This window comes from Trichomycterus rosablanca, chromosome 2, assembly GCF_030014385.1.
Source record: "Trichomycterus rosablanca isolate fTriRos1 chromosome 2, fTriRos1.hap1, whole genome shotgun sequence".
Lineage (NCBI taxonomy): Eukaryota > Metazoa > Chordata > Actinopteri > Siluriformes > Trichomycteridae > Trichomycterus > Trichomycterus rosablanca.
The window spans coordinates 8,179,096-8,201,624 of record NC_085989.1 but is presented as its reverse complement, the minus strand read 5'-3'; the positions used below and the strand labels follow the sequence as shown (position 1 = coordinate 8,201,624).

Below are 22,529 nucleotides of genomic sequence, written 5' to 3'. Positions count from 1 at the left end.
ATACAAACCCAAATGCCATCTAGGTGCATTTTAACCCACAAAATTGGGACATGTCTGAGAAAATGAGGGCATAAGGTCACCCTAATGAATATCTTTTGCTGTTTTGTTGAAAACACTTAATTCAAGGTCCACTCTCAAACCTATATGAGGTTTAAATGGTTTTTAACCATAGTAGTAGTGCTAGTTTGCTGAAACCTCTAAATCTATTTTCATTTCTTTGCACATTACCATAGCACCCTTTGAGGTGAGCAGGGTTGAATAGCAAATTTAAACACGAATACAAACCCAAATGTCGTCTAGGTGCATTTTTAACCCTCAAAATTGGGATATGTCTGAGAAAATCAAGGCATAAGGTCACCCTAATGAATATCTTTCGCTGGTTTGTTGTAAGCTCAAGGTCCACTTTCAAACCTGTATGGGGTTTAAATGTTTTAACCATAGTAGTAGTGCTAGTTTGCTGAAATTTCATGATCTATTTTTATTTCTTTGCACATTACCATAGCACCTTTTGAGGTAAAATGGGTTGAAAAGCGAATTTTAACAAAAAAGCAAACACAAATGCAGTCAGGATGCATTTTTAATCCTCAAAAAGGGGACAAGTCTGGGAAAATGAGGGCATAATGTCACCGTAATGAATATCTTTTGCTGTTTTGTTGTAAACTCAAGGTCCATTCTCAAACCTATATGGGGTTTAAATGTTTTTGACCATGGTAGTAGTGCATTATGTAGTATGTATTACTATAATAATCACAGTTTACGTTTATATTGACTTCAGTAGCTGCTAAGAACTTTTAGAGCTTTGCTAGCAGGTAAAATGGTTTAACATGAAGGTAGCGGTTTATTCTTCACGCATGCGCAGTTTCGGTACCCGCCGTACACATGTTTTAACCCCTTTACTGTGCAGAAATCCACTCATCTTATTCGGATAATGACTTTAATCGAATTTAAAATCAGTGAAATATTATTATAATCTGATCTTAATTCGATTACTGGTGTGCATGTAAACGCACACATTATTTATAATCGTAAAGCTTGTTTTTATTTATAAAAAAAAAATGCAATCTTGCCACCAGGGGTCGCTGCAACTCGCCTTTTGGAACAGTTTGAAAAATGCGTTGGAGATCAATCATTTAATTCGATTAATCGAAGGCTTAATTTGAAACACGATTAATCACATGCTTAATCAAATTGAGAAGCGATTACTACTTTGTTTGTATACACTGTAGAGGCGCAGGTTGTATTCAGGCTTGTGTAGTTGTTACATCCGTGTCATGTGGCTTGTCTGAAAACCCGGATTGGATCTTTCAGGTCACCTGAGATAAAACTAGCTCTTCACTTTTAAAAACGTCAACTAAATCTAGAACTAATAGATCTGCATGATTATTTTCCCCATGTTAAATGCTAAATACATTTCCAGAGAGATTACAGTCGTGTTTATTCAAAGGTTTTGTATAAATAATTAGTTTAGACAGGTACTTTTCTTACAAATTTTATTAAGATCTGTTCATTTGTATACATGGGCTTGATAATAAACATGACAGTAAAAATACTACTCAGTCGTAAATCATGTATTGCACATTTAAAGCTGAATAAAGGTAAATAATCGATTATTAGAGCAGCCCGTGAAGCGTTCCTCTCCATATCTTATTACCAGCATGTGCTGCTGAGCTGATCTGGTTCAGGCACGCGGATGAATACATGAAGGCTGCACGCCGCCCAGCGAACGCACAAAAATATCAAGAAACAAGACAACGCAAACAAAGACAACCACGATCGAGCAAATAGAACCGTCTTCCAGTCGAGATCGCCCCATCAGACGAATACACCCAACCTTATAAACCAAAACGCGATCGATTAAGAGTCTCCGGTCCTCAATCAGAGAGCTGTAATCCGGTCAGGAGAGCGAAGCGACACGAGCGCTGCGTCTCCTGCAGCGGCCTCCATTTTGTCTTCTCAGCCAGGCTGTACCTCACGTGTCCCGGACTTGTCTCTCTCACATGACCCGCGTGTTTGTCCCCGTGATCAGCGCCGCCGTCTCCGCGTTTCAAGTGTCGTCCAATATCGCGTTTTAAAAAAAAGGAATCGCTCACCTTCATGGATATGCTCGAACAGAGCCTGGACGCTGCGAGCAGGTGAGCGGTGTTTCTCTCAGCTCCTCAGCACTGTTGTTTAATGGCTCCCAGGCCCGCAGCCACCATCTTCTACACAACATCAGCCTCTTATTTAGCACTAAACTTTATTCTGATTTCAGCGGTTTATTTACTCAGACTTACTTTTTGTTTTGCTTTGTTGCAAACAGTCAGGAAGTTTGCATTGGATCATATTGACCATTGCAGATCTTTGGGGCGAATTTTGTATATATTCACACTAACGTATAATATTATGTCAAGTTATTATACAGTAATACTGAGCTTGAGCTGTATTGCAGGACTGTTACATACTATCTAATCTAGTGCACTTTGTTGTGTAGTATGCACTTTGACATAGTTATTTGTCCCATGCATTACCTTTACTTTGTCTAGAATGTATTATTTTTGTTTGTTAGTTAGTTAAATAGTCAGTTATTGTACACCTCACCTCTTAAATAAATATTTGCAAATGTGTTGCACCAGTTTAACAGGAATTAAACCAAGCATATTAACATAATGAACAATATGGCAGATTAAATACACAAATAATGCTGCTACTACAGTTTATTTAAACACTGTTTATTTAGCTGAAATTTTGTATGTCACCTCGCATTGTCTACAATATTATTCTAGATATATCTAATATGCACATAACATTTTATTTTCCCTTAAATATTGGTTTATAGAGTTTGTTTACGTTTAGTGATATTTGTGAAGGGTTTGCTTAACGTCATCTTAATTCGGTTGCATTTCAAACAGCACATTTTTTTTAACATACTGTCAAATTGAATTATATTTATTATACATTATACTTCATTATATAAATTTATACTAATATAAATTTTTGGATACAACTTATTTTTTATAGCATTTTAGCCTGCGCGGTATATTTTGTGCCTTGTTCTGTTCGCGCTTTGCCTTAGCTAGCTAGCTTGTTAGCTTGAGCTATTCCAGTTTGACAGTAATTATTATTGTTTTAGACTATTCTTCCAAGTAGTAAATACATTTCCATTAGCTTTCTGGTTTATATTTTACACATTCGCAAGACTTAAAGTATTACAAACCAAATATTAGTAACTTAATAAAAATTAAAAATAAACAGTCAAATGCTAAGCGCTAGCTAACGCTTTTTTTTATTTCAAACTTATATTGCTTTACTGAGTTATAGGATGCAATACGTGTACAACCACATTTCCCAAAAAGTTGGGACGTTTAGTAAATTTTAGTAAAACGAGGAAAAGTTCATTTGCAAAACTCAATTAGAGTAATTAACAAACCATTAAAACGTCACATTATTATGAAAGGTGATGGAACGCAGAGCTAAATACTTCTCTGTCCCAACTTTTTGTAGTGTTTTGCAGGTATCAAATTCAAAATGTGTTTATATTTGCAAAATATAATGAAATTGATCAGTGAAAACATTGGAAAACTTTTTCTGCTTTGAATATATTTTGTAATATAATAAAATGTAATTAAGGCCGCTCAGGTGGTACAGCGGTAAAAACACGCTGTTCACCAGAGCTGAGATCTCGAATACATCGTATCGAATCTCGGCTCTGCCTGCCGGCTGAGGCTGAGCGGCTACATGAACAACGATTGGCCTGTTGTTCAGATAGGGGTGGGGTTAAGCCGGATGGGGACTCTTATTCAGACTAGTGCGATTACGATCTCTGCTGGCTGGTTGGTGGCGCCTGCACGGAGATGGGAAAGGAGTGCGGTAGAGGGTGTGGCCCTCCGTACACAGCGCTGTACTGCACTGCACTCGTCAAGTGTAGGTGATAAGATGTTCGATTACTGTGCATGTGTCGGAGGGAGCGTGGAGCAGCCTCGTCCTCTCCAATCAGGAGCAGGGACCAGCAATAGTGAGAGGATGATTGACGGGTAGAAATTGGATGCGCTAAAGTGGGAGAAAAAGGGGGGGGGGGGGTGTAATTAAGTTGATCAGTGAAAACATTGCATAACTTTTATTTCTACTTTTAATGCATTTTATTTCTACTTTTAATGCATTTTACAAAACGTCCCAACTTTTCTGGAAATGGGGTTTGTACTAAATATTCCAGTCAACTGTGTACTTACATTGAATATTGTCAAATTATTACACAAGTTTGTTTGTTTGTTTATTGGGATTTTAACATCATGTTTTACTCTTTGGTTAAATGCATGACCGGAACGGTAGTTACTCATTACACAAGATTTATCAGTTCACAAGGTTATATCGAACACAGTCATGGAAAATGTAGTATCTCCAATTCACCTCGCTTGCATGTCGTTGGACTGTGGGAGGAAACCAGAGCACCCGGAGTAAACCTACGCAGACACTGGGAGAACATGCAAACTCCACACAGAAAGGACCTGTACCGCCCCATCTGGGGATCGAACCCAGGACCTTCTTGCTGTGAGGCAACAGTGCTACCCACTTAGCCACCATGCCGCCTATTATACAAGTACCAAACTTATTACTGCTTCACAGTTTACGTAACCATATATTAAAGCAATAAGCCACAAGAGACCGTGCGTTACAAAACATTTTATGTATTGCTTTGTGTTTTTCTGGGTAGCATCAGATTATGACACTAAGCAATCAAAATCAGAATCACTTTATTTTGCTAATTGTGTTACATATACAAGAAATTTGTCTTGGTGAGAACACTTATGTATGGTATGTAACATGCTGAACGGACCAGACAGTATACAGACGTTAACACATATTTAACTAGAGGAGAAATATAAGAAAAACCATGAACAGAATAAGAATATATAATATTGTACATAAAAATAAAGAGCCATGGAAAGGAGCTAAGAAATATGTTACAAGTTGTTGAGCAAGTTGTTGTAGTTAGATAAACTGGATGAATAAATAATCTACTTTATCTTACTGATGTTACTGATGTTTGTCAGTTGCAGTAATTCATTGTTCTCCAAACTGGTTTCTTAGTGTGTTAACATGCTGTAATTTGAGCTTTTTAAAATTGTACTCACTTTACTTAGAGATTAGTTATCATTGCAGTTTATGTTGGTATTTATGATATGTGTTTGTCTGGAGCATTTATGGCATCTTTCCAATAGAGTTTTTTTTCCAATCTACATTTCACACCAGCTACTAGAGTTTGTGCTTTGCCAATTCCTTGCAGTTGGGACATTTTTTATAAAATGTATTTTATTTTGTTAGTGCATTTTACAACATCTCCCAGTTTGCACCCTTTTGCTTTCCAGGTAAATTACTGTTGAATAAATGTTTGTATTTAGAATTTGACGTTACACAAAGATTGAATAACGTTATTTTATATAAACACATGTAACTAATCATTGTTATCTGTTGTCTGATAATTACTAAACACAATACAACAATTTTAAAAAGCTGATTTTAAACTTGAATCATAAGTCATATACACCGATCAGCCATAACATTAAAATCACCTTCTTGTTTAGACACTCAGTAGCTGCTGTGTCTGATCCACTCATACCAGCACAACACACATTAACACACCACCACCATGTCAGTGTCACTGCAGTGCTGAGAATGATTCACCACCTAAATAATACCAGTTCTGTGGTGGTCCTGGGAGAGTCCTGACCATTGAAGAACAGGGTGAAAGCAGGCTAAAAAAGTATGTAGAGAAACAGATGGACTACAGTCAGTAATTGTAGAACTTCAAAGTGTCTCTATAGGGTAAATGGAGTTGATCAAATGGGCTGAGAAAATGGTGAGTGTAGAAACAAGTGGTGGTTTTAATGTTATGGCTGATCAGTGTATGACTACTAGCATTCACCTGAAAACTGAATGAAAATAAAATACAACATACACCGATATGACTGTGCATTTCGATAAAGTGGTTAATGTGTTTAATGCCGTGTGTGGTTCACGACATGTAAAAATATCCTTTTATTTGTCACTATAGGTTTATTAATATCACATGATGCTTAAAACCACAGGTGTAGACCATTTATCGCACTTTAAACTAGCAGGGATTTGAAGACTGTTGGTCTATGGTGTTAATTAATGATGTACGGGACTAAACAAACTTTGGCTGGTTCTAACTCACCAGATCAGACTTTTTCCCCTCTTATACTGTGGTAATTTCTTTTGCTCTTTCTGTTTCAGTCACGAGAAACAGGACACTGAAGAGGTTGTTCAGTTGCAGGGAGGTAGGTCATTTTTAGTGCCCTCGAGAAGTCTTGCTGCTAAATTAAAATGTCAAAGCTTCTACTTCACAAAATGTTCATATACTTAATTTTGTAATGCATGCCAGTGTCATGTTTTATTTTATAATAAATATGATACAATCTATGTGTTTGTGTGTCTCAGGAGAGGGAGTGGAGTCAGCCGCGGTCACCATAGCAAGCGCCCAGCAAGCCGCAGTATTTGCTGACCCCAATGTCCAGTACCAGTTCCGCACAGAAAACAGCAGTGGGCAGGTCAGTATGACCTTTGACTTTGCTAGTACGGGAACTGGAAGGTTTTACAGGGGTCGGGACGAGGTCAGAACAAGCCATTGCTTCTGGAACCAATAAATGTCTCTATTGGGGGTGGGGGGGGGGTTGTCTACTTCCTTTAGTCCTCAGTAAAGACTTTCTTAGATAAAAGAGTTTTTACATTTTGTGTAACTGTTTGATTTGGTTGATTTCAGAGAAATATTCTGAATGGGGCTAAAATGAGTGTGTCTGCACTTGATTAAATAGTAATTTTTCTGACTGGCATTGTAGGTAATATAGCTAGTATAGTCTTTGATCTGGGCCATTTTGAACATGCCAATCAGAGCTATTTGTTCACTGTTGCTATGCATTTAAAAGAAAAAATACAAATCATTATTGCGCACTTGGGTGACACAGCGGTCTAATGCTCTAGCACATGACAGCTGATTTCCTAACATGAATCCGGGAAAATCTGATGGGTTTTGGTTTGATTTGCCTTCTCTGTCACTGGCTGAGGTGCTGGCTGAGCAATGACACTCTGTGTGTGGCCTAGCCATTGGCTGATGAACCAAAAAAGACCAACTCAACTGCATGAATTGGAAATGACTAGATTGGGAAGATTAGGGGGAGGGATTATTAACAAATAATTAAATAATAAATCCATTCAGAAAAATATATACTTTAAGCCATTTTATTTAGAATTTGTCATATAGTCAGCCATTGTACGGCACCCCTGGAGCAGAGAGGGTTAAGAGCCTTGCTCAAGGGTCCAACAGTGGCTGCATGGAACTCTCAACCTTTAAGTTATTAGCCCAAAGCCCTCCCCACTAGACCACCACTGTCCCGATTATTATTCTTTGCCATATTCTTTAAATTCACATTCTCAGTACTTATAAAGGAAGATGATGTCCACTGAGTAAGTTTACAAGATAGCCAGAACAGAAAAGGAACTACTGTACTACATGACATCCCCCAAGTTACGTTACTTTGGGCATGTGATGAGGCACTCACATGAAAACATTGAGGGCAGTGTTATGACAGGAATTGTTTGTGGATTTAGAAGAAGAGGAAGACCAAGATTAGGCTGTATTGACAGCATCATGACCTGTGTTATCAGGGACTAGTCTACTACATGTGACACGAGGCAGAGGGCACTGGAGAAAGCTGACCCATCTGAAATGCATGGCTTTTAGTCCATGCTTTAATTTTTGCAAAAAATAATTGCCTTTAAAGTCAGGGATCAGCATTCTTCTAAATGATAAAATAAAGTAATGGGACATTAGTGCTCGTAAGTGTCCTCAGTTTTTAGCCAAATCCTGTTTTAACTATTGTCCCTCTTTTACAAACACATAGCCAAATGTCTGTGTAGGCGCCTGGCAGGCTGATAGCAGAGTTGATGTTTGAACTGAGCTGAAGATCTCAGCACTGGGCTGGCATGTTTTACCGCCGCTGTCATCAATACTGTTTTCAGAAAATCATAGGTGAATTTTGTGGGGGCGGCACGGTGGCTTAGTGGGTAGCACTGTCGCCTCACAGCAAGAAGGTCCTGGGTTCGATCCCCAGGTTGGGCGGTCCGGGTCCTTTCTGTGCGGAGTTCGCATGTTCTCCCCATGTCCGCGTGGGTTTCCTCCGGGTGCCCCAATTTCCTCCCACAGTCCAAAAACATGCCACCAGGCTAATTGGAAACACTGAATTGTCCTATAGATACCTAGCCGCTAGATGCACAAACCAGTGCACCCAAGCCCGAATGAATAGGGAGGGTTGTGTCAGGAAGGGCATCCGGCGTAAAAACTGTGCCAGATCCCGCCGGCGACCCCTAACGGGAAGAAGCCGGAAATGCCGACCCCGTAATCGAACAAACGGGACAAAGGCTGAGGAACAAGAAGATTAGTGAATTTTGTGGGTCTAGTGATTCAATGTTTACTATTAACTTCTAATGAACTTGCTTCATCGTCTGTCGCATGCAGGTGACGTATCGTGTCGTCCAGCTAACAGAGGACCAATTGGAGGCAGCTGGTGATGGAGGTGCTGCAGTCAGCGTCGTGTCCACAGCCGCTTTTGCTGGAGCCCAGCAAGCAGTTGCACAGGTAGAAATAAAGCATAATGTTTATTTGTGTGTGTGTGTGTGGGTGGGTTAGACTATAGCTATTCAGTTTTTGTATTGTTTATTTCATCTGTTATAACACAGTAAATGAATCTGGTTCATTTAGTACATTAATACAGCTTATATTGCTTGTTATACTTTTAGTAGTTATTATATAAAATAAACATATTTGGCATGAATTGTATAGTCAGTTGCAAGCCAGGCTTTCCAGTGATTTTAGAAAAAAGCTCCTTAGACTAAATGGGCTCAGATTCCTACAGTTACACTCTAAAAACTTGTGAAAAGCCTTCATATTAATACATATAGTTTTAATATCAAGCAAATAGCATATCAAGCAAAATGGGAAACTGTCAGTCCATATTGCAATGCCACTTACTCTCTTTCTTGCTCTCTCTTTCTATTTTTATAAGGCTGTTATCCAGAACCCATTCAGTAATGGAGGCAGTCCGGCCGGTGAGACAGTGGGTGGTGAGACGCGCTTTGCTTACTTCCCAGCTGCTACAGTCACAGGCGATGGTACAGCCACTGCAGTGTCAATGCAGGCAGCCGCCGACTCCACACTCGCACCAGCTACAGGTTGGTTCACAAGCAGACCAAAACTCATCTCAGTATCTCTGAACGATACAGTCCAATGACAATGAAAGGGGAACAGTCACGTTTGGCTACCCACAATACTGTTGATGAGCAAAAAGCCAAAAAAAAAGTAGACTACTGATGGCACAGTGTCTAAGTAAATCATGGAAAAACAAGTTAATTTGTTCTTCTTTAATGTGCATAATAATTAGTTCTTTTTTTAATGTGCAAGAATTTGCTGCTTAATGTGCATAAAGTTTTCTTCTTTAATACTGTATGACACAATAATGTCCCTAAACTTTATCGTTATTTAAACATTGTGGAGTAAACCCATCACTATATATGGTTTGCTTTCTTTTCTTTCTGTCCAGGTCAGTTTTACGTCATGATGAGTCCTCCAGATGTGTTACAAACAGGCACACAGAGAACTATTGCCCCTCGTACACACACTTACACCACGTGAGTATGAGCTATGGTTTGTCATCCACCCTCTTCTTGGACAGCCTGGACAGTTCAGTTTACCTTCTACATATATGTAGATTCATAATACATAGATTAAACAACTTAAAACCTGCAAAATAGGTTATTATGTAAGAGTAGCCAGTGGTCTAGATCCTGCTGATTTTGATTAATTTTGACTGCCAGTTTGACGCATTAAAATGTGATAATTGGAAAGCATTAGACACAGCAGTTAGCTTCAGTTTTCTGACTGACTGCAGCACATTTGCTTCCAGAATCTAATGATATTTAGTGGAATCCATTTTTCTATGCATAAAGGGTCCTGAAATTTGAATCCGCTGCCGCTTGCGCAACCCACAATCTGACTGAGAATAGCCGGCTCACCACTCTCTGCTTCTAATCACCTGACGGTGTTGGGTTTGGACTCCCATCACACAGGCACCTAGACCAGTCCTATAGATCTGCATATCGCAGCAAAGGCAGCTGGAAGAGCCCCAGTTCGACCTATTTCTCTTAAACACGGCCAACTGTGTTTGCCAGGTCAGGGACCTGACACCGCAGTGCGCCACCCCAGCTCCCAAAACAAATAACGTTAAACTCTTGCTCTGGAAATGACCCCGGCCTTAAAGCAGGATTTGCAATCTGTACTGTAAGATTAGCCAAGAGTGTCTGTTTTGTTTGGAAACTTTAGCCTTTGCTGTGAGGGACTTGAGTGTTACAGCCAACACCACATGATTCTCATTTTCCTGTCTCCCTTAAACAGAAAAATGGATGGCCCAAGAGTGCCACGTGATGAGAGGAGGAGAGCACAACACAATGAAGGTATGTGATAAGAATGAAGGAGGCTTTAGAAAAATGAAATGCTGCTAAACACTGAATGTGCTACAGAGTTACACTGTAGGGTTCCAGAAGAATAAAAAAGCCATTTGTCATATTTTGTCATAGATCTTTCCATATTAGATTTAGAATTACGATCTAATGTCACTAAATTTTATCTTTTTGTCAACCATCGACTGTTTCTGTTTGCAGTGGAAAGGAGAAGACGAGACAAAATTAACAACTGGATAGTTACACTATCCAAAATCATCCCAGACTGCAACATGGACAGCACCAAAACTGGAGCAGTATGTACACACACACGCACAGTTCTGTACGTATGGGCTTGTGTGTCTGTTCTGTAGGCTTTGTTGTTCTTAAAGGTTCTGTCTGCTTGTTACAGAGTAAAGGTGGAATCCTGTCTAAAGCATGCGACTACATTAGAGAACTCAGACAGAGCAACCAGAGACTGCAGGAGAGTTTCAAAGAGGTGGAGAGAATACAGGTGGATAATGAGCTCCTCAGACAACAGGTAAACCTCTCCCAGCATGAGAATTTGAACGCTAATGCTATAGTTTGAGCTTACAAGCTGTATTTGAATAGACTTGTTTTGGCCGTATCTACTCCTTGGTTGACCTGTGTTAAACTCAAAAATATTGGTAGATGGTTTTAAGAAAACAGTCTTTTAGTCAGTCATATATGCCAACTTGAAGCTTTCAGCTGAAAAATCATCCATGAAAGTTGCATCATTTGTGTAATCATCTCAACTGTTTGGTAGATCCTCATTAAAAATACTGTGTGCACTAGTAACAAATATTAATTGTTTAATGTTGGTATAGTTCAAAGAAACTAAGAAATGCAAAGAATTTGGTGAGACCATTAAAGAGTTAAGTAGGGCCCTATACCCCTAGCACTGACTGCTTTGCGAATACTATTCTAATGATGATGGGGGCTAACCTCTGTACTTTTTGCTGAAGTTACAGACAAAAGCGCAGTATGGTGTACGTTCTGAATCATTTATATACTACTGATAGGCAGCACAGTGGCTCGGTGGGCAGCACTGTTGCCTCACAGCAAGAAGGTCTTGGGTTTGATCCCCAAGTGGGGCGATCCGGATCCCTTCTGTGCAGACACTAACATGTTCTCCCCGTGTCTGTCTGGGTTTCTTTCAGCTGCTCCAGTTTCCTTCTACAGTCCAAAGACATGCAAGTGAGGTGAATTGGAGATACAAAATTGTCCAATACTGTGTTTGGTATAACCTTGTGAAGTGATGAATCTTGTGTAATTAGTAACTACCGTTCCTGTCATGAATGTAAGTGTAAAACATGACGTTAAAATCCTAATAAATAAACAATATAGAGTCTATAGACTGGATTTAGCGCCATCTGATTTCCACTTCTTTGGACCGCTCAAAGAAGCTATAAGGGGAAGAAGATTTCCATGTGATGTGAAAGCGGCACATCAGTGGCTACTCACTCCACCAAAAACATTTTTACTGATGGTATTAAAAAGTTGGTTGGACGCTGGGAAAAATGCTTTGGAAGGTGACTGTGTAGAGTTAAAAAAAAGACTCTGTTTATATTTTTAAAGAACCCTCATATTATTTTAAACTGAAGACTTCAAAAGAGAAATTGCACTAAGCTTAAGCTGGCATACATGCTCACTAAAGTTTCTAAAGATGGGGAGATATTTTGCTGGCTGTTTGATGACATATGAAGTACACCGATCAGCCATAACATTAAAACCACCTCTTTGTTTCTACACTCACTGTCCATTTCATCAGCTCCACTTACCATATAGAAGCACTTTGTAGATCTACAATTACTAACTGTAGTCCATGTATTTCTCTACATACCTTTTTAACCTGCTTTCACCCTGTTATTCAATGGTCAGGACCCCCACAGAGCAGGTATTATTCGGGTGTTGGATTATTCTCAGCAATGCAGTGACACTGACATGGTGGTGGTGTGTTAGTGTGTGTTGTGCTGGTATGAGTGGATCAGACACAGCAGCACTGCTGGAGTTTTTAAATACTCACTGTCCACTCTATTAGACACTCCTACTTAGTCGGTCCACCTTGTAGATGTAAAGTCAGAGACGATCGCTCATCTATTGCTGCTGTTTGAGTCGGTCATCTTCTAGACCTTCATCGTCGGTCACAGGATGCTGCCCATGGGGCGCTGTTGGCTGAATATTTTTGGTTGGTGGACTATTCTAAGTGGATCTGTCTAATTCACTCATACCAGCACAACACACACTAACACCTCCACCATGTCAGTGTCACTGCAGTGCTGAGAATTATCCACCACCTAAATAATACCTGCTCTGTAGTGGTCCTGGGAGAGTCCTGACCATTGAAGAAGGCAAGGTAAGTTTATTTGTATAGCACCTTTCATACACAGTGGCAATTCAAAGTGCTTTACATAAGGAAAAAAAAATTTAATTAAAAAACATTCCTGAGATCTAGAATCTCAGAAAGACTTCTTGCAAACGTTTAGTTACAATTAAGAGAGCATAAAATTCAAACAAGAGAGATAAAAAATTAAGAGCGTGAAAATTAAAAGAAAATATTGTAAAATATACCCTACAATTTGGGAAATACGAAATTAAAACAAGAGAGATAAGCAATTAAAACATGAAAACTAAAAGACAATATAGTAAAATATACACTACAATTTAGAATGTACACTACTTCATAAAAATAATTATTAAGAGCATGAAAAACTTAAAGAAATAGGGTAATAGCAAAAATTTCGAGCTCAATCATAGGCACAAGAAAAAAGAAAAGTTTTTAACCTGGATTTAAACATTTCTACATTTGCGGAACATCTAATATCTCCTGGCAGTCTGTTCCAGTTATATGCAGCCCAACAGCTAAATGCTGCTTCACCATGTTTAGTTTGGACTCTGGGCTCAACTAGCTGACCTGAGTCCATGGATCTAAGAGATCTACTAGGTTTATATTCTCTAAACATTTCTGAGATGTATTCTGGGCCGAACCCATTCAGTGATTTATAGACCAGTAGCAGCACTTTAAATTATATTCTGTAACTAACCGGAAGCCAGTGTAGAGATTTTAGAACTGGAGTGATGTGCTCAGTTCTCTTCGTCTTAGTTCAAACTCTAGCAGCAGCGTTCTGAATGAGCTGTAGAACAGAACGAAAGGGGGCTAACAGAGCATGCAGAGAAACAGATGGACTACAGTCAGTAATTGTAGAACTACAAAGTGCTTCCAAATGGTAAGTGGAGCTGATAAAATGGGCAGTGAGTGTAGAAACAAGTAGGTGGTTTTCATTTTATGGCTGATCATGGTATGTGGTTTGGATGTTGCTATTTAAAGCAGAGCGGAGGTGTAGAAAAGCCACATGCGCATGTTCAAACCAGTAAATATGATTCGCATTTCATTCTCTCTTAGATCGAAGAGCTGAAGAACGACAACGCACTGCTCAGAGCCCAACTCCAACAGCACGGCCTTGAACTCAGCAGCGACGCCATCTCACAGTGACATTCATGCACACCTCAACCATACCCTACCACAGACTCGAGATGTTTGATCGTCCTGTAGAGTAACAATACCTTTCTGATATTAACACACTATCAGGAAAGAAACAAAACTATCGGACCAGGATCAAACAAGCACACCCTTTTTTTTCTTCTCGTCTGTTCCACCTCTGAGAACTCTGATGTATCGGAACTTGGCAACAAACAGAAAGACATCCCACTATGTGACGTAAACGTGCTTGCATCGGACTAACTTGAATTCTGCTTCATTTCATCGCTTAATGTTGCCTCGATCATCTTTTTGTTTTAAAGCTGTTTGGTTTAGCTTATTTTCCCCGTCTCCTAATGCCATTTCCTTGTAAATGTTACTACTGTCTCGGGAATGAGAGACTTTTGTCTACATTATTTATTAGATCACAGAGAAGTACCTGTCGGTTGGTGAAAAAAAAAAAGTTTGTAAAGAGTGAATGCTGTGATCTCAATTGATTTTCATCTTCAAAATGCTTCGTCATTCTTCTGTTGCTGCAGCCATTTCTGAACTACTTTCACTGATTCTGAGCTCATCCGATGGATCATCAGGGTTTGAGCGACCGAGATGAAGTGCTCCTGCGGTTGCGATACAATTGAACCGACTGATATGTAGCGTCTGCCGGATGTAGCTGGCCAAAGCATTACCCACATCTGCTTAAAATGCATAAATAGCTCAGGGTTGAGAGTGATGAAAGTGCTTTGTGATCTGGAGATGTCAGATCCACATGACCTTCCATCCGGGCTCCTTCTTCAAGCGTCTACGTTCCACCAGAATAATAAAGGACAGTGGGAGCGAAATGACCAGACTGTGTCCGAGTACGTTGTATATTTGAGAAAATGCTAGTCTACATAGAAATGCTTCCTGATAACCACCTCTCCCACCTGTACTTGCCTTAAAGACGACTGCAAATTGCTTTGGCATGTTAACAACATAGAAATTAATAAATTGATAGTAATTGATAGGTCTTCTCGATGGACCCATAGTGATCACTTGGGTCTTCTTGAGATTCTTTACTGTCCTCATTTGTATACATTCTAAGAGCAGTAAATACAAGGAAAGTGTTAAAAATCAGTTATATATATATATATATATATATATATATATATATATATATATATATATATATATATATACAGTGTATCACAAAAGTGAGTACACCCCTCACATTTCTGCAGATTTTTAAGTATATCTTTTCATGGGACAACACTGACAAAATGACACTTTGACACAATGAAAAGTAGTCTGTGTGCAGCTTATATAACAGTGTAAATTTATTCTTCCCTCAAAATAACTCAATATACAGCCATTAATGTCTAAACCACCGGCAACAAAAGTGAGTACACCCCTTAGTGAAAGTTCCTGAAGTGTCAATATTTTGTGTGGCCACCATTATTTCCCAGAACTGCCTTAACTCTCCTGGGCATGGAGTTTACCAGAGCTTCACAGGTTGCCACTGGAATGCTTTTCCACTCCTCCATGACGACATCACGGAGCTGGCGGATATTCCAGACTTTGCACTCCTCCACCTTCCGCTTGAGGATGCCCCAAAGATGTTCTATTGGGTTTAGGTCTGGAGACATGCTTGGCCAGTCCATCACCTTTACCCTCAGCCTCTTCAATAAAGCAGTGGTCGTCTTAGAGGTGTGTTTGGGGTCATTATCATGCTGGAACACTGCCCTGCGACCCATTTTCCGGAGGGAGGGGATCATGCTCTGCTTCAGTACTTCACAGTACTTATTGGAGTTCATGTGTCCCTCAATGAAATGTAACTCCCCAACACCTGCTGCACTCATGCAGCCCCAGACCATGGCATTCCCACCACCATGCTTGACTGTAGGCATGACACACTTATCTTTGTACTCCTCACCTGATTGCCGCCACACATGCTTGAGACCATCTGAACCAAACAAATTAATCTTGGTCTCATCAGACCATAGGACATGGTTCCAGTAATCCATGTCCTTTGTTGACATGTCTTCAGCAAACTGTTTGCGGGCTTTCTTGTGTAGAGACTTCAGAAGAGGCTTCTTTCTGGGGTGACAGCCATGCAGACCAATTTGATGTAGTGTGCGGCGTATGGTCTGAGCACTGACAGGCTGACCCCCCACCTTTTCAATCTCTGCAGCAATGCTGACAGCACTCCTGCGCCTATCTTTCAAAGACAGCAGTTGGATGTGACGCTGAGCACGTGCACTCAGCTTCTTTGGACGACCAACGCGAGGTCTGTTCTGAGTGGACCCTGCTCTTTTAAAACGCTGGATGATCTTGGCCACTGTGCTGCAGCTCAGTTTCAGGGTGTTGGCAATCTTCTTGTAGCCTTGGCCATCTTCATGTAGCGCAACAATTCGTCTTTTAAGATCCTCAGAGAGTTCTTTGCCATGAGGTGCCATGTTGGAACTTTCAGTGACCAGTATGAGAGAGTGTGAGAGCTGTACTACTAAATTGAACACACCTGCTCCCTATGCACACCTGAGACCTAGTAACACTAACAAATCACATGACATTTTGGAGGGAAAATGACCAGCAGTGCTCAATTTGGACATTTAGGGGTGTAGTCTCTTAGGGGTGTACTCACTTTTGTTGCCGGTGGTTTAGACATTAATGGCTGTATATTGAGTTATTTTGAGGGAAGAATAAATTTACACTGTTATATAAGCTGCACACAGACTACTTTTCATTGTGTCAAAGTGTCATTTTGTCAGTGTTGTCCCATGAAAAGATATACTTAAATATCTGCAGAAATGTGAGGGGTGTACTCACTTTTGTGATACACTGTATATATATATATATATACAGGGGTTGGACAAAATAACTGAAACACCTGTCATTTTAGTGTGGTAGGTTTCATGGCTAAATTGGACCAGTATGGTGGCCAATCTTCATTAATTGCACATTGCACCAGTAAGAGCAGAGTGTGAAGGTTCAATTAGCAGGGTAAGAGCACAATTTTGCTCAAAATATTGCAATGCACACAACATTATGGGTGACATACCAGAGTTCAAAAGAGGACAAATTGTTGGTGCACGTCTTGCTGGCGCATCTGTGACCAAGACAGCAAGTCTTTGTGATGTATCAAGAGCCACGGTATCCAGGGTAATGTCAGCATACCACCAAGAAGGACAAATCACATCCAACAGGATTAACTGTGGACGCAAGAGGAAGCTGTCTGAAAGGGATGTTCGGGTGCTAACCCGGATTGTATCCAAAAAACATAAAACCACGGCTGCCCAAATCACGGCAGAATTAAATGTGCACCTCAACTCTCCTGTTTCCACCAGAACTGTCCGTCGGGAGCTCCACAGGGTCAATATACACGGCCGGGCTGCTATAGCCAAACCTTTGGTCACTCGTGCCAATGCCAAACGTCGGTTTCAATGGTGCAAGGAGCGCAAATCTTGGGCTGTGGACAATGTGAAACATGTATTGTTCTCTGATGAGTCCACCTTTACTGTTTTCCCCACATCCGGGAGAGTTACGGTGTGGAGAAGCCCCAAAGAAGCGTACCACCCAGACTGTTGCATGCCCAGAGTGAAGCATGGGGGTGGATCAGTGATGGTTTGGGCTGCCATATCATGGCATTCCCTTGGCCCAATACTTGTGCTAGATGGGCACGCGCGTCACTGCCAAGGACTATCGAACCATTCTGGAGGACCATGTGCATCCAATGGCGGTGCCGTGTATCAGGATGACAATGCACCAATACACACAGCAAGACTGGTGAAAGATTGGTTTGATGAACATGAAAGTGAAGTTGAACATCTCCCATGGCCTGCACAGTCACCAGATCTAAATATTATTGAGCCACTTTGGGGTGTTTTGGAGAAGCGAGTCAGGAAACGTTTTCCTCCACCAGCATCACGTAGTGACCTGGCCACTATCCTGCAAGAAGAATGGCTTAAAATCCCTCTGACCCCTGTGCAGGACTTGTATATGTCATTTCCAAGACCAATTGACGCTGTATTGGCCGCAAAAGGAGGCCCTACACCATACTAATAAATTATTGTGGTCTAAAACCAGGTGTTTCAGTTATTTTGTCCAACCCCTGAATATACTGGTGCTGGTCATAAAATTAGAATATCATGAAAAAGTTGATTTATTTAAGTAATTCCATTCAAAAAGTGAAACTTGTATATTATATTCATTCATTACACACAGACTGATATATTTCAAATGTTTATTTCTTTTAATGTTGATGATTATAACTGACAACTAATGAAAACCCCAAATTCAGTATCTCAGAAAATTAGAATATTGTGACATGGTACAGTATTGAAGACACCTGGTGCCACACTCTAATCAGCTAATGAACTCAAAACACCTGCAAAGGCCTTTCAATGGTCTCTCAGTCTAGTTCTGTAGGCTACACAATCATGGGGAAGACTGCTGACTTGACAGTTGTCCAAAAGACGACCATTGACACCTTGCACAAGGAGGGCAAGACACAAACGGTCATTGCTAAAGAGGCTGGCTGTTCACAGAGCTCTATGTCCAAGCACATTAATAGAGAGGCGAAGGGAAGGAAAAGATGTGGTAGAATAAAGTGTACAAGCAATAGGGATAACCGCACCCTGGAGAGGATTGTGAAACAAAACCCATTCAAAAATGTGGGGGAGAGTCACAAAGAGTGGACTGCAGCTGGAGTCAGTGCTTCAAGAACCACCACGCACAGACGTATGCAAGACATGGGTTTCAGCTGTCGCATTCCTTGTGTCAAGCCACTCTTGAACAAGAGACAGCGTCAGAAGCGTCTCGCCTGGGCTAAAGACAAAAAGGACTGCTGAGTGGTCCAAAGTTATGTTCTCTGATGAAAGTAAATTTTGCATTACCTTTGGAAATCAAGGTCCCAGAGTCTGGAGGAAGAGAGTAGAGGCACAGAATCCACGTTGCTTGAGGTCCAGTGTAAAGTTTCCACAGTCAGTGATGGTTTGGAGTGCCATGTCATCTGCTGGTGTTGGTCCACTGTGTTTTCTGAGGTCCAAGGTCAACGCAGCCGTCTACCAGGAAGTTTTAGAGCACTTCATGCTTCTTGCTGCTGACCAACTTTATGGAGATTTCATTTTCCAACAGGACTTGGCACCTGCACACAGTGCCAAAGCTACCAGTACCTGGTTTAAGGACCATGGTATCCCTGTTCTTAATTGGCCAGCAAACTCACCTGACCTTAACCCCATGGAAAGTCTATGGGGTATTGTGAAGAGGAAGATGCGATACGTCAGACCCAACAATTCAGAAGAGCTGAAGGCCACTATCAGAGCAACCTGGGCTCTCAAAACACCTGAGCAGTGCCACAGACTGATGGACTCCATGCCACGCCGCATTGCTGCAGTAATCCAGGCAAAAGGAGCCCCAACTAAGTATTGAGTGCTGTACATGCTCATACTTTTCATGTTCATACTTTTCAGTTGGCCAACATTTCTAAAAATCCTTTTTTTGTATTGGTCTTAAGTAATATTCTAATTTTCTGAGATACTGAATTTGGGGTTTTCATTAGTTGTCAGTTATAATCATCAACATTAAAAGAAATAAACATTTGAAATATATCAGTCTGTGTGTAATGAATGAATATAATATACAAGTTTCACTTTTTGAATGGAATTACTGAAAATTCATTCATGATATTCTAATTTTATGACCAGCACCAGTATACTGTATTTTAAATAACAAAAAAAGGGGGTTGAATCTTTTTCAACAACCGATCGTGAGCTTGTTAGACATCATATTTCAAAACTATACACATAAATATGGATTTACATCACCAGGGTTGGATTAAAATGGTTTTATATCACTGAATCTATACACCTGTCAGCAGTGGGTGTGGGATGTTCACATACTTTTGGTCATACAGTTTATATTACAAATGCGAAGATCAAAACAGCCATGGTGGCACATTCTGAAGCAAAGTTCAAAATTTTATAGTTTTACTCATTTATTTACGTATTTGTTAGTATTAATATCTTAATATGCCCTGTCAATGTAAATTACATTTCTTGGTCTTTTTAACCCTTGTGTTGTCTTAAAGGCCAAAAATGACCCACAAATACTTTGTAGTTCTACAATTACTGACTGTAGTCCATCTATTTCTCTACATACTTTTTTTAACCTGCTTTTGCCCTGTTCTTCAATGGTCTGGACCCCTACATGACGACCACAGATCGGGTATTATTTTAGGTGGTGAATCATTCTCAGCACTGCAGTGACACTGACCTGGTGGTGGTGTGTTAGTGTGTGTTGTGCTGGTATGAGTGGATCAGACACAGCAAAAACCGTGTCCACTTACGGCCGTGTCCACTCTATTAGACACTCCTACCTAGTTGGTCCACCTTGTAGATGTAAAATCGGAGACGATCGCTCATCTGTTGCTGCTGTTTGAGTTGGTCATCTTCTAGACCTTCATCAGTGGTCATAGGACGCTGCCTACGGGGCGCTGTTGGCTAGATGTTTTTGGTTGGTGGACTATTCTCAGTCCAGGAGTGACAGTGAGGTGTTTAAAAACTCTAATCCACTAATACTAGCACAACACCACTAACACACTAATACCTGCTCTGTGGTGGCCCTGGGAGAGTCCTGACCATTGCAGAACAACATGAAAGGGGGCTAACAAAGCATGCAAAGAAACAGATGGACTACAGTCAGTAATTGTAGAACTACAAAGTGCTTCTATATGGTAAGTGGAGCTGATAAAATGAACAGTGAGTAGTTGGGTATCACCATTGACAGCTTTTTATTAATCAGAGTAAACATAGGTTCATACTGTATGTTATGAGTAGACAGTAAAAACATTTTTGCAATCAATTTGCTTTGAGTAAACATCATCTGTGTGATAACACGTGTAATCACGCTTATTACAGCAGTCAGAAACATTGCGTAAACTTCTCCATATTTGCAAAACAAGTGTTTGAGGTCACATGTTTAAAGGCTGCTCAGTGCCAAAGTCTTTCAAAAGGTCGAGTACATTCAGTCTGCTGGACGTTTTTAGGACACAGAATCGTTACATGAACTATGCACACCTAGCTGGGGCGTACATTCTTTATTTTAAAGGCTACACCTACCATACAAATGAACTTTGTGCGTAAACAATTACTAATTGTAGTCCATCAATTGCTCACACTTTGCCCCCGCTTGTACCCCATTTATCAACCCAATAGGAAACCTATAAGCCCTGTCACTGACCATCTGCTTTGGGTCCGATGCAGCCCTGATCAAGCTGTAACTGGAAATGATTGAATGAATGAATGAATGAACTCAAGGAACACCCAGCTGACAGAGCCACAACTGTTTTCAGCTACAACTCTGAATGGTTTTGCACTTCAGTACATGAACCTTCTCCCTGATTCCTTTCACGAAGCCGCTGATCGCACTCCGCACCGTTGCCGACGAAAAGTAAAAGATGACGGGGTCCAGGCAGGCGTTCAGAGTGCTAAAAATCAAAGCCAGGTCTCGCCAATCCTCGCTTTCCGCTCGGACAAAACCGACCACGTGTGAGGCGTTGTATGGTCCGAAACAGACAGCAAACACCACTAGGGTCCCCAGGGCCAGTCCGATGGCCCTCAGCCTACGCCGCCGACTGATGTGGGGCAGCCGGGAGAGGATTTTAATGAAGTTGATGTAGCAGAAACCACAGATTAGAAAAGGAATGCAGAAGAGAACCAGGAAAAGCTCCAGACGGACCGGGAGCAGGATATTTAGCTGCTCTTGAGTGAAGTTGTTGTAGCATATCTTCTCCGAGGGTTGCAGCACACTGCCGTTCACACTGCTGCTATTCGAGGGTAAAAATGGCACGATGTAAACAATGCTGAGGTTCAGACCACCCACAAGCCAGAAGACCACACTCGAGATCACGGCGTAGCGTGGCCGGCGGTACACGGAGTATTGGATCGGAAAAGCGACGCCCAGGTACCGCTCAAATCCGACACCCGTCAAAAAAAGGGTGCTGATATAAATGGTAGAAAAGAACATGAAGCTGCTGAGGGGGCACAAGTCTTCGGGCATCGTCCAAATCATGTCATCGTGTGCCTCCTTCATCTTGAAGGGCAGGAAGGTGAGAAAGATGAGGTCGGAGATGGTGAGGTTCAGCAGGAGGATGTCGATGGGAGTTGGTTTGCGGTGAACCTTGCGGCAGAAGGTGCAGAAGGCAAGGATGTTGGCGGGAAGCCCAAATAGGAAGGTGAAGGTATAGACGGGCAGGAGGAGCTGACTGACCAACATGGTGATGAATCTGATTCTCACAAAGCATCCGTTAGTGGAAGCAAATCTAGCAAGAAAGAAGGTTTATTAGTTTTGTTCATCTGAATACAGTCTAGACATGCTAGTAGTCCATCAAGGAACATTACACTCTCACCAGTTTACTCATTCACACCTTATCTAAAGCATCCATTCTACCTTCTGCATGTTTTAGAAGGTGGGCAGAAACCAAAGTAGCCTGAAGAACTCCTGTTGCCATACGAATAGCATACCGAACTCTACAGTGACAGAAATCGTAGATTAAGGTTCAGAAATGGGAAAT

At 40.9% G+C, this 22,529-nt stretch overlaps 2 protein-coding genes across 2 annotated transcripts; one reads left to right on the top strand and one right to left on the bottom strand.

The window, feature by feature from the left end:
- The first annotated feature begins 1,694 nt into the window (after window positions 1-1,694).
- On the top strand, window positions 1,695-14,829 carry usf2 (upstream transcription factor 2, c-fos interacting). The gene is given in 11 exon segments (XM_063010850.1): window positions 1,695-2,068; window positions 2,070-2,132; window positions 6,232-6,275; window positions 6,436-6,545; window positions 8,510-8,629; window positions 9,057-9,222; window positions 9,591-9,678; window positions 10,442-10,500; window positions 10,708-10,802; window positions 10,898-11,026; window positions 13,910-14,829. Coding segments are annotated over 11 exon segments (1,035 nt in total). The 5' UTR covers window positions 1,695-1,997; the 3' UTR covers window positions 14,000-14,829.
- A 5,805-nt stretch (window positions 14,830-20,634) lies between these two features.
- On the bottom strand, window positions 20,635-22,246 carry LOC134304540 (free fatty acid receptor 2-like). Its single transcript, XM_062990024.1, has one exon. The coding sequence runs from the start codon at window positions 22,229-22,231 to the stop codon at window positions 21,305-21,307; it is 927 nt and encodes a 308-aa protein (XP_062846094.1). The 5' UTR covers window positions 22,232-22,246; the 3' UTR covers window positions 20,635-21,304.
- Window positions 22,247-22,529: the final 283 nt, after the last annotated feature.

Coding starts and splice junctions, on each gene's coding strand:
- LOC134304540 (XM_062990024.1), bottom strand. CDS start 22,231: ATGTTGGTCAGTCAGCTCCTCCTGCCCGTCTATACCTTCACCTTCCTA.